This window comes from Mustela lutreola, chromosome 1, assembly GCF_030435805.1.
Source record: "Mustela lutreola isolate mMusLut2 chromosome 1, mMusLut2.pri, whole genome shotgun sequence".
NCBI classification, from domain to species: Eukaryota; Metazoa; Chordata; class Mammalia; order Carnivora; family Mustelidae; genus Mustela; species Mustela lutreola.
Genome location: NC_081290.1, coordinates 275,583,027 through 275,600,766, shown reverse-complemented (window position 1 = coordinate 275,600,766; position 17,740 = coordinate 275,583,027). Strand labels below are relative to the sequence as shown.

The window sequence follows — 17,740 nt, the reverse complement described above, 5'->3', positions numbered from 1 at the left end:
AGTGACACCAATTGCTATGCTTATTTTTCTTACAGCAAAGTTCATGCTTTTTCAAGTACAGTAACTATCATTTAAGTAGGCTATATAATGATTTGCCCTCCACTCAAACACAGGTTCTGACACCACACTTTCCTCAAGGTATTCTTTATCTCTTTGTTTCTGAATGTGTAGATCAGAGGGTTGAACATGGGGGCAATGATGGTGTAGAAAAGAGCAAACACTTTGTCTTCTGGGAAAGTCGTAGCCGGTCGAATGTAAATGAAGAGAACGGGCACAAAGAACAGAATCACAACTGTGACATGGGAACTGCAAGTGGAAAGAGCTTTGGAGCGGCTCTCTGCAGGGTAAGCCCTAAGGGTGTATAATATCAGTAAGTAAGACAGCACCAAGACCACAAATGTCACCAAACCCATCATGCCTGAATTGGCAACCACGAGGATCCCAACTCTATAGGTATCTGTGCAGGCCAGTTTCAGCAAAGGGTACACATCACAAAAGTAGTGATCTATTTCATTGGGGCCACAGAAAGGTAAACTGATGGTAAGGAGACATTGGACGAAAGAATGCAGAAATGCCCCAGTACAGCTAGCAATGACGATGGCATAACATCTCTGCCTGTTCATGATGGCGGCATAGTGCAGGGGCTTGCAGATGGCTATGTAGCGGTCATAGGCCATCCCTGTGAGGATGAAGACTTCAATCCCCCCAAAGAAGTGCATGACAAAAAGCTGTGTCATACAGCTGGTGTAAGAAATCACGTTACTTTCTGACAGCAAGTCGGTAACTAGCTTGGGTGTCACCGTGGAGGTATAACACAGATCTGAGAGGGCAAGTTTATTGAGGAAGAAATACATGGGTTGGTCAATAAGCTGACTGCATGTGATTGAAATCATTATGAGCAAGTTTCCCATCCAAATACCTATGTAACAAAATAAGAAGAGTAGAAAACACAAGTGTCTAATCTTCTTATTCTGGGAAAGTCCCAAAAGAACAAATTCAGTGATGTTGTTAATATTTTCCATGGTCTAATGCAGTTAAGTCTCAAAGGTTTGCCTGAGTGGGGGGAAAGATGACAAGTCAGTGTGAGAAATACTGAACAAAGTATAGTGTGAATTAGAGAGAGTGTTGTAAAAATAAATTCATTTATTTAATTGGCTTCCTATAGTATATTTTAAAGTAATTCTAAGCATTGTATGGACAAATTACCATACAGTATAACAGATCAGGCTATTTTGTAGAGTGAAACAGAATACTATTAATAGTCACACTTCCTCAGGATCCTAAACAAAGATGGACAGTCATCGTATGTAGGCGTTGCAAAGGAGAGCTTAGGGAGGAGGCACTTATTTTCCTGGAGAAGTTCACCTGCTTGGTAGGTTGAAATAGCCAGACTTGGACTCCTGGGTGGCTCAGTCTTTAAGCATCTGCCTTTGGCTCAGGTCATGATCCCATGGTCCTGAGATCAAGTCTTGCATCCGGCTCCCTGATCAGTGGGAAGCCTGCTTCTCCCTCTCCCACTCCCCCTGCTTGTGCTCCCTCTCTTGCTATCTCGCTCTCTGTCAAAAATAAAAATAAAAATAAAAAATAGCCAGACTTAAATCCAGGTAAGTGAGAGGAACTGTGAAATTGCAAAGTACCATCTTGTCTTTATTTAACATTCCATTTTTTGTTGTTGTTGAATCACTAAATTCTACCCCTGAAACTAATATTACACTATATATTAACTATCTAGAATTAAAAAAAAAAAAACTTGGATAAATAGATAAATAGGGGGCACCTGGGTGGCTCAGTGGGTTAAGCCTCTGCCTTCAGCTCAGGTCATGATCTCAGGGTCCTGGGATCAAGCCCCGCATTGGGCTCTCTGCTCAGTGGGGAGCCTGCTTCCCCCCGACCCCTCTCTCTCTGCCTGCTTGTGATCTCTTTCTGTCAAATAAATAAATGAATAAAAGGAAAAAAAAGAAAAATAGATTAAAAAAATTCAATTTTATGGTAGAATTTGCATTTTTTAAATATTGCATAAAAATCTTATCGTCTTCATTATTGAATTGTTTACACACATGGTGAGTAACCCATTTATCCCACTCTAGTCCTGACCCCCGCTTGAAACCACTTAATATTTACCAACATTATAGAGGGCAATAATGAAAATATGATAGCAGCTAAAGCTTAAGTGTCCGTGACATTTCTATTGACGTAAATAGATGTATGAGATTAATTAATTTAATTAATGAAATACTTAATATTGAGAGTTAAAGACTTTCTGCAGGACTAAGCTAGAGCAATACGTAAAGTAACAAATGGCACATGCTTGAGATACACTGGATTTCCATCACTGCTTTTTAAATAAATAAAAAAATACAAGTCGCAAAATTTCATTAATTAACAAGCAGCCTAGTTTGAAACTCTTTTTGTCTCTTGCTCTTTCTCTCATGTTAACTAGATCCCATATTGGCAAGACAGGCAAATATTTCAGTGACTTCCCTTATTTCCCTCAGCTGAATATTCTTCTTGGTAATTCTCCAAAGTATCATCAGATACCCAAAGAATTCATAATCATGCTATTTAAATTAGAACATTTCCAAACTATTTACAATGTTTCCTTTGTTAATATTAAAGTTACTGAATTTGAGATTTACACGATCCTGATTTCATGTCTGTGTGATTTAATGAGAGAACTTTTCAGAAGCTACAAGGACTAATTCTGCTGTTAAGGATGGCACGAATTGCATGGAGCACTGGGTGTGGTCAGTAAACAATGAACCTTGGAATACTGAAAAAATAAAATCAAGATGTTAAAAAAAAAAAAATTCTGGCACAAGGCAAATTCATGAGCTATAACTATAGTTGGGTTACTGTACTTCCTCCCAGCCCCTTCTTTCCCTAACACTTACCGTGATAAGCACTGAAAAATATTGAACAAATAAATTTAAAAAGACACTCCTTTTTGTCTACCTCCAGGAAGACTTCTTTTTGGCTCTTTCAATCTATAGAAATCTTTCTTATTTAAACATCCCTGAAATACTTCCATTTATTTCATTATTACCCTTTAAATTTGAGCACCCAGGAAATTAGTTTTCATTTAATTGGTTCAAGGCAGCTCATCAGACAGTGGTTATGCCTTATATTCTTCTTTCCCTTAATGATTTGGTATTATAGTAAGTAGATCAACTTTGGATTCACACAAAAGACCAGGATAGTCTGGAGTAAGGTAATTAATTTGTCTGACAATCACTTTCTTCCATTTTAACATGGGCATTCCTAACAATGATATTCCATAGTTGTATGTCAAATAATATGGTGCAAAGTATACAATAGGTCTTTTTCACATTGTTTTTCTTCATATCATTATGTATAAATTAGGTACCCCGTATATAAAATAGAAAATAAGCAACAGTACACTAAAATGTTAATAAATAAAAATGCAGGCTATTAAATTTATATCAAATAGGCTGCTATTATCATCAGTCTTGCACAGACATGAGAGAAATAATAATATCTAATACTACTTAGTGCTCACCATCCTCTGCAGACAGTTCTAAATCTTCTATATGTATTAAGTTGTGAATCTTAAAGGGCCCAATGATTCTTTTATTATCTCTATTTTGCAAAAAGGAAACCAAGTCTCTTTACAATTTGGATAAAACACTGATGTTCTAAACACTAATTTTAGACATATTTTAATTATTTTTTATTAACTGATACTGATAAATTTGGTTGGCAAGTCCAGATTATTCTTAGAATTATTTGAGGGGCATATCACCCTTTTTTGTTTTTTTCTTTCTGTAACCAAGTTGCCTCTCCCCAAGTCAAGGTCCTGCTAAATCTTTGCCAACAGCTTCAGAGTTTTCTCCCAGCACCGGTACCCAGGCTTGGCTGAACTAATTCTATTTCCTTTCTGTATTATTGTTTACCCTTTTCTCCTTCTTCCTTATCAGATTTGCCCCACATTGATGTGCAGGATCCTCTGGTTGATGTTTTCCAAATCACAACACATCATACTCTTAATTAATTATTCACTGTACTTACAGGGTAGCAAAGGAAGTAGAGAAGGAACATGTCTCTATTCTAGTGCATCCCTTTCATCATATTTAATTTGTACCTCTTTCCTCTTTATTTTTCTTTCTCCTGCTTAAAATTCAGGTTGCTCACTTGATTTATTTACCAATTCTTTTTCAGATATGCCCCATATAGGCCATGAATAATATTACTATTTCCTCCGTGAATGTCCCAAAATCATGCCAAAAAAAAAGGTTTTATTTCATTTTGACATCTGCTGAGGGACATAATATTAATCAGTCATTGAATTGTACTAATGCAATGGAAAGTTATGTTATAAAATATTTGCAAAATTTGAAGAAGGACATGCACCTATAAAATCAATATACTTATAGATAAAATTTAATTTATATATATAAACATATATATATATATATATATATACCCACACACATATATATATATATATAGATAAGCTTTTTAAAATTTGCAAATCATGTTTGTTTATTATATGTTGGTTGCATTTTTACTTACCAGGTGATTATCTCATTAGATAAGTTTTGTTATCTCTGAGTAAAAGGTGGAATCTGGTGTTTCAATACAGTCAAAATAAATGATTAATTTTGCTGCTGACGATTAATGAATTTCACCATGAACATAGCCCACATAAGTCCTGGTTCTGGGACTTCCCTATTTCCCTTACAAAGAGAAGCATTCTCTCCATTTTTGAAGCTAAAGGGAAATAAAATCATCATTGGCATTTATTTTGAAAAATAATTTTGTTTGCTTTCTATCGCAAAGTTGTGTAGTCATTGATTTTAGTGTTGGAAATATATACAAGTTTTCTGTTTAATTTCCAAGTGTCATTTAAAGTAGATTACCTGGGAGAATATAACCCCAAACCTCCCTTACACTCTTTCTATGGGATGAGATATTTCCCAAAAGAAAAGTTGGCCAATGTACAGCTGAACAAGGCTTAGTTCCTTTCCAGTCTTAAAAAAATAGCTGTGCCATGGTTAATAACTTTTTGTACCCTGAGGAGTTGGAGCACAAACTAAGAGTTCACATCTATTCATTATAATAAGCCATAAATCATGTGCTTCCTGTTGAAACAGATTCTGAGGAACAGTAGGGAACAATGTCTCAGCAGAGGTTAAACTAGAAAATGCCAAAGATACTTAAGGCCCCATTTTGAAGTCTGCTTAAGCACAGAATAAATTAATCGAGGAGTGGGTGGCAAACTTCTGTGTGTGTCTTCATACCCCAATGGCCCTACTTCTTCCTCCAGCTCCCACACTGGCAACTGGTTTCACAGACTTAATGCTGAAAGCTGGTGTAAATTTATACACTTTCTCCTACAAATACCACAATGAGGATTTTGTTCAAAAAAATGAAGAAAGGTGCACCTGGGTGGCTCAGTGGGTTAAAGCCTCTGCCTTTAGCTCCAGTCATGATCCCAGGGTCCTGGGATTGAGCTCTGCATTGGGCTCTCTGCTCAGCAGGGAGCCTGCTTCCTCCTCTGTCTCCGCCTGTCTCTCTGCCTACTTGTGATCTCTATCTGTCAAATAAATAAATAAAAATCTTAAAAAAAAAAAAAAAAAAAGGAAGAAGAAGAAGAAAATGTTCCCCTAAAAGAAATAAGATGTTTTTGTCATCCAGGCAATCCAATTCTAAAGAGATATACAGTGGAAAACACGGTTGAAATAGCTAGAAAGGGGCCTAAAACTGAGTGAAGCTTGCATAGCACATGATAATACTATTGACCCTTGAACAGCATGGGCCTGAACTGTGAGTTGTGTACATATGGAGTTTTTTCAATAAATATAGTACAGTACTATATTTTATCTTCCTTATGAGATTCCTACTAATTATTTTCTTATAAAAATACAGTATATGACACATATGTTGAAAGACCCCCCCCAAGTCGTTAACTAATTAACTGCTCTTTTGTTGTGTAAGAGTACCCCTCCTCCCCTTGCAATGAAAAGATCCTTCCCCCAGGGTTGAATTCAATGTAACTGCTCTTTTGCCTTTCTGTAACCACTTGGCTTTTAGGGCATGACACTTGTCTCCTGTTTGAACAAGACACCTTCTAATAGCCAAGGCAAGGTCACGCAGGCAAGGGGGCTGCATGGTCACGTAGGTCACGTAGACAGGGGGCTGCATAGTCACGTAGACAGGATGTCTTTCTGCTGAGTAATAAGGTCAAACTTCCCTTCTTTGTTTCCCCTTCCCGCCTTTCTCTTCGCGCGAGGGGGTCTTCCAAAGCCAATCCGTTAACACCAAGTATGCCTTTTTTCAAATGTTCAAATTGTCAGCCAATCGGCCCCGTCCCATCTGGGACTTGTTTGTATCTGTCTATAAAAAACCTGCACCACCTCAGCCAGGTGTGCTCAGCTAGCAGGAGCTGCTGACCACCCGCAGGTGCCTGTGCTACAATAAAGAACCTCTTGCTGTTTGCATCCTGTGGCAGTGTTGAATTCTTGGGTAAGGGGATCCGCGGGTCTTTCAATGTCATGTACAACATACAAATGTGTTAATCAGCTGTTCATGTTATTGGTAAGGCTTCCAGTCTAAAGTAGATGCTTAGTAGTTAAGTTTGGGGCAGGGCTCAAAAGTTATACATGCCCCTAATCCCCACATTGTTCAAGGGTCAACTGTAGATTATGAAAGATACAACTGAGAGACTTTCTGATCTGAGTGAACAATATGAAGAAAGACTTGAGGCAGACAGAGAATGTCTGAAAATGATGCGTCGGTTATGATCAGGACCAGATACGGGCTCATTTGGGAGAGAAGTGAGGAATTTGGTTGTTATGAGGGCAACCATAGTCTAAATAACATTGAAAACCATAGAGCTTGTTATTCCTCTCTGTAGGGGAAAAAAAATGTTAAGTGGAAAAACATATAAGTTAGTAATTTGAGAGAAAACTCTCGGGGCACCTGGGTGGCTCAGTGGGTTAAGCCGCTGCCTTTGGCTCAGGTCATGATCTTAGGATTCTGGGATCGAGTCCCGCATCAGGCTCTCTGCTCAGCAGGGAGTCTGCTTCCTCCTCTCTCTCTCTGCCTGCCTCTATGCCTACTTGTGATGTCTCTCTGTCAAATAAATAAGTAAAATCTTTAAAAAAAAAAAAAAAGAAAAAGAAAACTCTTATAATGCTTGTCTATGAAAATGTTGACCTTGCATTTGAAAGAACATTTTTCCTATTTTCCACAGAAAAATATTACATATTTTCCACAAACAACATTGATGTATTGGGATTTCCAATGACTGTGGGGTTTGAATGGTACATGGGCAAGACACTGTTATAAGGACTGTAAAGTAGCCTGCCTTCTGTTGGTGGTGTCGGTGGGCTAACATAAAGGATAAAGTAACTACTACTTGGTCTACACAACTTCAGGCAGACCATCAAGATAAGAGCTTTTTTGTTGTAGTTTGGTCTCCAGAAGCCAAAATACAGACCTTGACAAAAATGAAGTCATGTCTTTGATCATAGGCACGGGAGGGCTGTAAAGAGAACAGAAAATGCAGCCTCTGTGGTCTTGTTATTTTAACAACAGAACCACAAAAAGAAAAAAAAAAATGAAACCAATCCAAGATGATGAGGTTTGGGGTGAATCTGAGAATTCTGAGAAGTCAAGTGCCCTGAAGCCTCTGCACAATCAGAATCCCCTTCTTCCATATTGCTAGAGAACAGATTCTCACGGCCTGGGGATGATATAATAACATCACCTGAGTTATTTCCTTGCAAAACCATGCTTATTTCCTTAAGGTCTGATAGGCTCAATAAATTTTGATAAAATTCCTATGACATTATCTCCTTCCTCTCAGTCAATTCCTGTTGCTTTATAGGAAGTTGGCCAAAGAGGAAATATATGATTGTATCTGTTTATATTTAGTTCTTTCTGGCACCAACTGAAATGGAATGTTGTAGCATTAAAGCCCCAAATACGAAAGCACTAAAAAAGATAGGGGTTAAGGAAAATCTCGTTAACAAATCCATAACCAGTGCATTTGATTGTCTGCTTTGGACAGACCCAGAGATAACAGGAGGCCTAGATCTATTCCAATTCATGACAGTTGCTAAAGGTTTTACTTGTGTTTAGGGATTTAGTGTGGGTAGAATCTGTGACTATATGGGTAGACTCAGGGACAAAATATAAGTTATACGAATGCTCACTACATGTTGTACACTGTGGAGGAAATTCTCAGTGGTGGTAGAGGAGATGATATATTTTGTGGATCTCAGCCATCCTCTTTTCCCAGTTACCAAAGTTCTAACTAATTTGGTCTAGGGCTAAAGCAGCCATGGATGGGGCCCCTGGGTGGCTCAGGAAGTTAAGTATCTGACTCTTGGTATCAGCTGAGGTCATGATCTCAGCATTGTGATGACAAATCTAGCATTTGGATCTACTGTCTGTGTGAAGTCTGCTTGAAAATCTCTTGCCCTCGGGCGCCTGGGTGGCTCAGTGGGTTAAAGCATCTGCCTTTGGCTCAGGTCATGATCCCAGGGTCCTGGGATCGAGGTCCGCATCAGGCTCTCTGCTCAGTGGGGAGCCTGCTTCCTTCCTCTCTCTCTGCCTACCTCTCTGCCTACTTGTGATCTCTGTCTGTCAAATAAATAAATGAATAATCTTAAAAAGAAAAGAAAAGAAAAGAAAATTGCTTGCCCTCTCTCCCAATCCTCCCCTGCCTGCTCTAAAATAAATTAATAAATAATCTTTTAAAAAAATAAAACATAAATCAAGTGGTCAAGGTGGTTCAGGAAGTAATCCCTATGAAGGCCATTGCTAGGGCTGAACAATATGAAATTTACCTCTAAAATTTCATCTGACTTCTGTGACTACTGAGTACCAAATGTTTGTAGTTATTATGACTACAAGAGATAACCCTAAATTTTGTGCATAAAACAACTAATTTACTGTGCATTTGGGCTCTGTGGATCAGAAATTTAGACATAATGAGGATGGCTTGTCTATCCCACATGATGTCTGAGGTCTCAACTGAGAAAACACAAGGACTGCGAATGCCCACTAACTAGCAACTGAAATTATTTGGGGTCATCTTAACTTACATGTGTGGCAGTTGCCACTGGTTGTGGGCCCAGGCATCAGATGAACTGTTTTCCATAAAATTCTATATCTGGCTTCTGCATATGGTCCCTCCATATGGACCATATTGCTGTGGCCATGATTGGTCACTTTCTGTCACTCCAACATTGAACCTCAACATATACACTCCTCAGGGAGTCCACTCACTCCTATGGTAGCAAGTTGATTACACTGGAAACCTTTCATCATGGAGGAAACCAAATTGTCTTCACAGAAATAGACACTTTTCTGGATATAGATTTGTCTTTCCTGCTTATAATACTTGTAACAGCAGCACAAAGCATTGACTTATGGAATGCCTTATTCACCATCACACCATTTCACTTAGGGTTGATTCTGATCCAGTAATATATTTCTTCCAGTCAAGAAGCTTGGTAGTGGACATACACACTAATATTCATTGATCCTACCACATACTCTGTTCTAGGCTGAACTGAGTTCCTGAAAATTTATATATTGAATATCTAGATCCAAGTGACTCAGAAGGTGACTATTTAGAGTTAGGGCCATTAAAGGGGCAATTAAGTTAAAACGAGGCCTTTAGAGTAGGCCCTAATCCATTGGGGTAGGCATCCTTTTAGGAGAAAATTTGGACACACAGAAAAAACATCAGGAATTTGTGTTCACAAAGAAGACCATGTGAGGACATATGGAGAAGGCAGCCTTCGGTTAAGCCAAGGAGACAGACCTTTGAAGAAACTAAACCTGTCAGTTCTTTGACCATGGTCTTTCAGACCCCAGAAGTGACAGAAAATATATTTTTTGTTGTTTAAGCCACCCTATGTATGGTATTATTTTATGGTAGCCTTAGTGAACTCATTCATACCGCATTTATCTTAGGTAACTGATTAGATACAATGAAGAAATGGCTTACTGAACAGACCACCAATCGAGAAATAGCACCCTGAAAAGCTTGAGTTATATTTTCAAGGATGTGTTGACCAACAGATGAGTATATTTCTCCCATAGCCATCATAAAGAGTTATAGATCCTATGGAATTGAAGGATGTATATGCAAGTACCTCCTTTATAATTATACTAAAGTCCTTTATGGTTCTGCTTCCTGTACCAACAGTTTTGAGTTCATCTGGCTTTTAGGTTTTAGTTATAGATGTTATGGTTTCATGAGGAGCGACAACAATTATTTTATTGAACTGGAAATGTATTTCCAGTTGTCATCTGGACACCGTTTGGTGTCTTCATGCCTTTACTAAACCAAAAGATAAAAAGAGCTGGAGGAATTGGTATTGATGATGAGGTGATATCTGTTTGTTTGACACAATGGACATGAATGATCACTATTTGGAACCCAGCCCATATCTTAAAATTTCTATAACCAATAGTAAGTGTTAATTAAAAAAAAAAAAAAAAAAAAAAAAAGAGAGAGAGAGAGAGAAACCCAGCAGAACCATTAAAGATTCAGAATGTCATGAATGAAGATTTGGTACACATTAGTAGATAATGAACCTCAATAGTGAAGGTTAAAACCTTAAATCAAAGGGAAGAGTGAGTAGGCAGTGCAAGAAAGTAATGTATAAACATTACCTAAAGTCTCATGACCAGTTATAGAAATAAGGACCCTTATAGAAATGTAAAAGTATATTGAGTAATTTTATAGCCTGTTCTTAATTGTATATATTTTTCAGGAATGATTATATCCTGAAGCAGAAGAGAAACTAAGATAAAATTAACTTTGTTCAAATGTTGAGGATATTATCCTTCTTTTCTGGAAGGGAAACAGTGAGACTAGGCTCAAATATCATATAGAAGAGTGTTTATGAATACTGAATAGCTCATGTACCTATTATTCTCAGCTCAAAAACCTACTTTATTTGCTCTCCTCTGAGATGCTGGAAATAAAATCTACCTATAATTCTTTTTTTTTTTTTTTTAATTTCTTTTCAGCATAACAGTATTCATTGTTTTTGCACCACACCCAGTGCTCCATGCAGTAGGTGCCCTCTCTAATACCCACCACCTGGCTCACCCAACCTCCCACCCCCAGCCCCTTCCAAACCCTCAGGTTGTTTTTCAGAGTCCATAACCTCTCATGGTTCACCTCCCCTTCCAATTTCCCTCAACTTCCTTCTCCTCTCCATCTCCCCATGTCCACCATGTTATTTGTTATGCTCCACAAATAAGTGAAACCATATGATAATTGACTCTCTCTGCTTAACTTATTTCACTCAGCATAATCTCTTCCAGTGCTGTCCATGTTGCTACAAAAGTTGGGTATTTCTAATCATACAGTTTCCTATCATTTCTATCAATTGGAGTGCAAACTGTAGTGATAATAGAAGTCAAGAGGAGGAGAAAGAAGACTTCATTACATGTTCAGCATAAAGTATCAAATTGAGTATTAATTGAAACTAGTATTTGAGGAGATTAGAAACAAAATGAAATGAAAAAATAAGTGAAAATTGTCCAATCATCAATAATATTATAATATTATAATAATATTATAATAGATGATAATTAGACTTATTGTGAAGATAATTTCAAAGTGTATAAAATATTGAATTACTGTGATGTATACCTGAAGTGGACAGGATGTTGTATGTCAATAATAATTCAATAAAAAAGAAGAAAAAACACCTTTAAAAATAATAAATTTATCCAGTCAGGAGAGTTCTGAGGAAATGCTAAAGATTCTGATCTCCAACCTGTGGTTGGCTTTTGCAGTCATGATGTCATTTCTTCTTAATTCTAGATAGAACCCTAAAATGAAATTTTAGAATGCTCTTAATACAAGTTACTTCCCTTCTCAAAACAATTCAAGATAGAACCCTAAAATGAAATTCTAGAATGCTCTTAATACAAGTTACTTCTCCTCCCAAAACAAATGATGATACCACATTTTCTTCATGGCATTCTTCATCTCCATGTTTCTCAGTGTGTAGATCAGAGGATTGAACATGGGGGCAATGATGGTGTAGAAAAGAGCAAACACTTTGTCTTCTGGGAAAGTTGTGGCGGGCCGAATGTAAATGAAGAGAACAGGCACAAAGAACAGAACCACAACTGTGACATGGGAACTGCAAGTGGAAAGAGCTTTGGAGCGGCTCTCTGCAGGATAAGCCCTAAGGGTGTATAATATCAGAAAATAGGACACCATCAAAATCACAAAAGTCATCAGAGCAATCAGTCCTGAATTAAGAACGACCAAGAGACCAATTCTGTATGTGTCTGTGCAGGCCAGCTTCAGTAAAGGATACACGTCGCAGAAGTAGTGATCGATCTCATTGGGGCCACAGAAGGGTAGGAAGATGGTGAGGAGGAACTGACTGGCAGAGTGGATTAAGGCCCCAGTACAGCAGGCTGTGATGATTGCGTGACACCTCTCTCTGCTCATGATGATGGTGTAGTGCAGGGGCTTACAGATAGCCACGTAGCGGTCATAGGCCATTCCTGTGAGGATGAAGATCTCCACACCTCCAAGAAAGTGCAGGATAAAAAGCTGTGTCATGCAGTTACTGTAGGAAATGGTCTTCCTTTCTGCCAGTAAATCAGCCATTAGTTTAGGTGTCACTGTTGAGGTGTAGCAAAGGTCGGAGAGTGAGAGGCAATTAAGGAAGAAATACATAGGTTGGTTCATTAGTGGACTACACATGACAGAAATTATTATGAGCAAGTTTCCCACCCAAATAGCAATGTAGCAAAATAAAAACAATACAAAGCAGAGGATTTCAATGTTCTTGTTTTGAGAGAGTCCCAAGAGAATAAACACAGTGACGTTATTCTTAGTTTCCATGATCCAGTGCGGTAAAAACGCTTAACAGTCTCCTGAAAAGACATAATGCACAAGTTAGTGCCGGACATGTGCATGGAGAATATAGATGATGACCCTGACATCATGAAGCTCTAATTAATGGATATGACAGCAGCATTTTAGAAAATAAAATCTGATATTTAATAATTTTTTCAGATTAGTTTTGTGATGATTTCTCATAAGTCAGTTTTTTAGAACATTATGTTCAATCTTGACATGCTTTATGAATGAATTCAATCAGTAAATTAAATAAATAAAAAAATATTATTAGTTGACAAATGTTTCTCATTTCTAAAGGATATACAACAAAGTCCTCAGAAAGAACATATTTCTGGGTGCTTACAAACACACATTTGTTAAAAAGAGGCAAGTATAAGTCATTAAAGTTGCTGTTAAATGATACAGAAGCAAACGTAAAGCTTGGCAGTGGTCACTAGTGGACTATGTGCTTCCCCAAAATAGTTTCAGGGTGAGGTAGAAAATGAACTAGAGATTTATATGATAGAAATATATTTACAAAGTGGAAGATAAAAAATCTCTGCAGGAGGCCTCTGAGTTGGTTTGAATAATTTTTTGATTGCTTATTTATCTTTATGTAGTGATTTAGGAAAGTAAGATCCTGACCTTTTGAATTGAATGTTTATTTTTATATAGGATATCAATACAAATCATATACTTAAATGAACCACAGAATAAAGAGATGGTTAAAACTAAGATGGGCACCCGGGTGGCTCGGTGGGTTAAATCCTCTGCCTTAGGTTCAGGTCATGGTCTCAGAGTCCTGGGATCTAGTTTCCTGATGAGCTCTCTGCTCAGCGAGGAGCCTTCTTCTTCCTCGCCCTCTGCTGCCTCTCTGCCTACTTGTTATCTTGCTCTCTGTCAAATAAATAAAATGCTCATTTAAAAAAAATTCTAAAATTTATATGAAATCAGAAGAGACCCAGAATCGCTAAGGAAATGTTGAAATAGAAAAACAAAACTGGGGGTATCCCATTGCATGATTTCAAGCATTACTAAAAAGCTGTGATCACCAAGACAGCATGGTACTGGCATAAAAACAGACACATAGACCAGTGGAACAGAGTAGAGAGCCCATATATGGACCCTCAACTCTATGGTCAAATAATCTTCGACAAAGCAGGAAGGAATATGCAGTGGAAAAAGTCTCTTCAATAAATGGTGCTGGGAAAATTGGACAGCTATATGTAGAAGAATGAAACTCGACCATTCGCTTTCACCATACACAAAGATAAACTTGAAATTAATAAAAGACTTCAGCATGAGGCAGGAATCCATCAGAATCATAGAGGAGAACCTAGGCAGTAACCTCTTCAATATCAGCCACAGCAACTTCTTTCAAGATATATCTCCAAAGGCAAAGGAAACAAAAGCAAAAGTGAACTTTTTGGATTTCATCAAGATCAAAAGCTTCTGTATAGCACAGGAAACAGTCAAAACAAAGAGGCAGACCACTGAATGGAAGAAGATATTTGCAAATAACAGTACAGACAAAAGGCTGATATCCAGGATCTAGAAAGAACTTTTCAAACTCAACACACACAAAACAGATAATCATGTCAAAAAATGGGCAGAAGACCTGAACAGACACTTCTCCAATGAAGACATACAAATGTCTATCAAACACATGAAAAAGTGTTCATCATCACTAGCCATCAGGGAGTTTAAAATCAAAACCACATTGAGATACCACCTTAAGCCAGTTAGAATGGCCAAAATTAACAATACAGTAAACAATATGTTTTGGAAAGGATGTGGAGAAAGGGGAACCCTCTTACGCTGTTGGTGGGAATGCAGGTTGGTGCAGCCACTTTGGAAAACAATGTGGAAATTCCTCAAGAAATTACAAATAGAGCTTCAATATGACCCTGCAATTGCACTACTGGATATTTACCCCAAAGATACAGATGTAGTGAGAAGAAGGGCCATCTGTACCCCAATGTTCATAGCAACAATGGCCACAGTTGCAAAACTGTGGAAAGAACCAGATGCCCTTCGATGAATGAATGGATAAGGAACATGTGGTCCATATACACTATGGAGTATTATGCCTCAATCAGAAAGGATGAATACCCAACTTTTGTAGCAACATGGATGGGACTGGAAGAGATTATGCTGAGTGAAATAAGTCAAGCAGAGAGAGTCAATTATCATATGGTTTCACTTATTTGTGGAGCATAACAAATAGCATGGAGGACATGGGGAGATGGAGTGGAGAAGAGGGTTGAGAGAAATTGGAAGGGGAGATGAACCATGAGAGACTAAAGACTCTGAAAAACAATCTGAGGGTTTTGAAGGAGCGGGGGGTGGGAGGTTTGGTGAGCCTGATGGTGGGTATTATGGAGGGCATGTATTGCATGGAGCACTGGGTGTTGTGCATAAACAATAAATTATGGTACACTGAAATTAAGAAAATATATATATATAATAAAACTAATAAGAAGAATGGAAGGCAGTTTACCTTTATGGTTTTTCTCCTGACTCACTGTACCATAATTCAAAAGTCAATTTCTTCCCATCGGTCTGAATTATAGTACAGAGTTCTTTTTGATATTTATCCAAATCATGTCTTTTGCCAGACCCTTACAGAATCTTGACACTGCATAATTCAAAGAAAAAATGTGTAGGAAAATGTTTATATGAAGAGAAACAGTTGGGACCAAGCTTCCATTACTAATTATACCTATGTGTGACTTTGGATACCAAATTTTAAAAAATTTAAATGATCTCATTTGTAAAATAATAAAAAAAAAAAATCAAGAAATGACCCTTGCTTTATTAACCATAAGAGTATAAGTGCTAGTGTTACCTAATCAGTAAAGCTGTCAATAATGAAGTGAAGTAAATATGGCTCCCTGTAGAAAATGAAATTTTATTTATTTTAAATTTTTTAAAAGATTTTATTTATTTATTTGACAGAGAGAGATCAGAAGTAGGCAGAGGAGGAAGCAGGCTCCCTGCTGAGCAGAGAGCCCAATGCAGGGTTCAATCCCAGGACCTTGGGATCATGACATGAGCTGAAGGCAGAGGCTTTAGCCCACCAAGCCACCCAGGCACCTCAGAAAATGAAATTTCAATGCCATAAAATTATTTTGACCAGGAAGATAACTTTGAGATCTGTACTAACCTAATCTCCTTGTTCTAAATAGAATTGATTTTAATTAAAAGTATGTAGAAAATACAGGACACTTGGCTGGCTTAATGGAACGTGAAACTCTTAATCGTGATGTTGTGAGTTTGAGCCCTATGTAGGGCATAGAGATTACTTAAAGAAAATCTTAAAAAATAAAAAAATAAATAAACAGTATATAGAAAATACATAGAATGAATGAAAATAGCTTCAGTCTCTTCATCATTCACCAATTATATTAAACCTACAGGACTTGATACGTGAAGAGACAGGCAATTTAGTTGCAGTTGATTATAGCTTCTGCTAACTTAGTTAAAGTCTCAGTGCTAATGAAAAAATAACATTGAATTGGTAACCCATGATACAATTGTTTTTCTGTAAGTTTTGACCTTAAAAGGCATCATTTATATTTACCATCTTTCTTTAGAAGTTTTGATATATCTTCTGCCCTGATATTGTTGCTACAGTTTCTCATCAATTAATTTTTAAATTCTCCCCTTATCACCCTCTTTTAGAAGTAAAGTCAACTGTATCACCCACCAAATATAAAATTCCTTTGTAATGCAGCCTTGAAACAAATGAATTTATTTCTTTGGTACAATTTTAGGATTTAAAATTAGCTTAGCAAGAATCATTGTAAAGTTAGTTTTCATGCCTCCAATGATACCATGAAAATTTCTTCTTACCTCTAAATAAACACATTATTTTAAAAATAATATTTGAAATACTTGCATGGTCATTTTTTAAAGTAATTGCTTGTTCCTTTGGATCGACATAAATAAAACCATTATCTCAATCATGTGCGTAGAAATACACAATCACCTGAATTGTTTTTGTTTTTCCCCTTCCCCAAAATTAACCAAGAAAATTCTACTACATACCTGAAATTAATCCTCAATGCAAATTAATTGTTAGAATATGTAGGTAAAGTCCATCATTCTGTCTTAATTTGATACAAAATTAAATTTTCAACTGATGAAATGTGGTATAACCTTATAACAAAACTGTAATGCTAAATATGTGGTTCAATTTATTTTCTCCAAACTTGAGTGCACAGATAATGCTTCATTTGCCTCTTTTTCTTTTTTTTTTTTTTTTTCATTTCACTATTCCACAATATCATGTGATTCATCAAGTGGGAACTACCACATATATTTCTAGCTTCTCAATATTAGTTCATTAAAGATTTATTTATTTATTTGTTTGTTTGTTTAGGAAAGAGCACAGGAACGGGGAGGGGCAAAGAGAGAGGGAGTGAATCCTCAATCTGACTTTCCACTGAGCCCAGAGCCTGATCTCAGAAGCTGAGATCATGACTTAAAGCCAAAACCAAGGAGTTGATGCTTAGAAGTCTGAACCACCAGGTGCCACTCTGGCTTCTCAATTTTAGAGTGCAAGAGGACCTCTGATTTCTATTGTCAACTCAGTCATCAATTTTCAATGTGAAGTCCAAACTTCATTTCCCTCAACACTTTTGTTTGTCTAAAACATAAGCAAATTATTTGTTCCCTAAATAAATCAGAGAGTTATGAATTTCAAATTTAGAGATAGATGCATGAGAACTTTGAAAAAATTACTATCCTAATGAATATGGTATTAAGATCAGTGTGATGCATGTACAAGAGTGGTAATACCTTATGGAGATAACAATTAGTTGACGATTTCCTGATAAAATACATATAGATCACCTAACTAGTATTTAGCAAAACAGAATT

General features: G+C 37.1%; 2 protein-coding genes across 2 annotated transcripts; both read right to left on the bottom strand.

Annotated features, from left to right (window-relative positions):
• Nucleotides 1–80: 80 nt before the first annotated feature.
• Nucleotides 81–1,022, bottom strand: LOC131822601 (olfactory receptor 4P4-like). Its single transcript, XM_059158889.1, has one exon. The coding sequence runs from the start codon at nt 1,020–1,022 to the stop codon at nt 81–83; it is 942 nt and encodes a 313-aa protein (XP_059014872.1).
• Nucleotides 1,023–11,929: 10,907 nt separating this feature from the next.
• On the bottom strand, nt 11,930–12,859 carry LOC131809284 (olfactory receptor 4P4-like). Its single transcript, XM_059136253.1, has one exon. It carries the CDS (start codon nt 12,857–12,859, stop codon nt 11,930–11,932), a length of 930 nt encoding a protein of 309 aa, XP_058992236.1.
• Nucleotides 12,860–17,740: the final 4,881 nt, after the last annotated feature.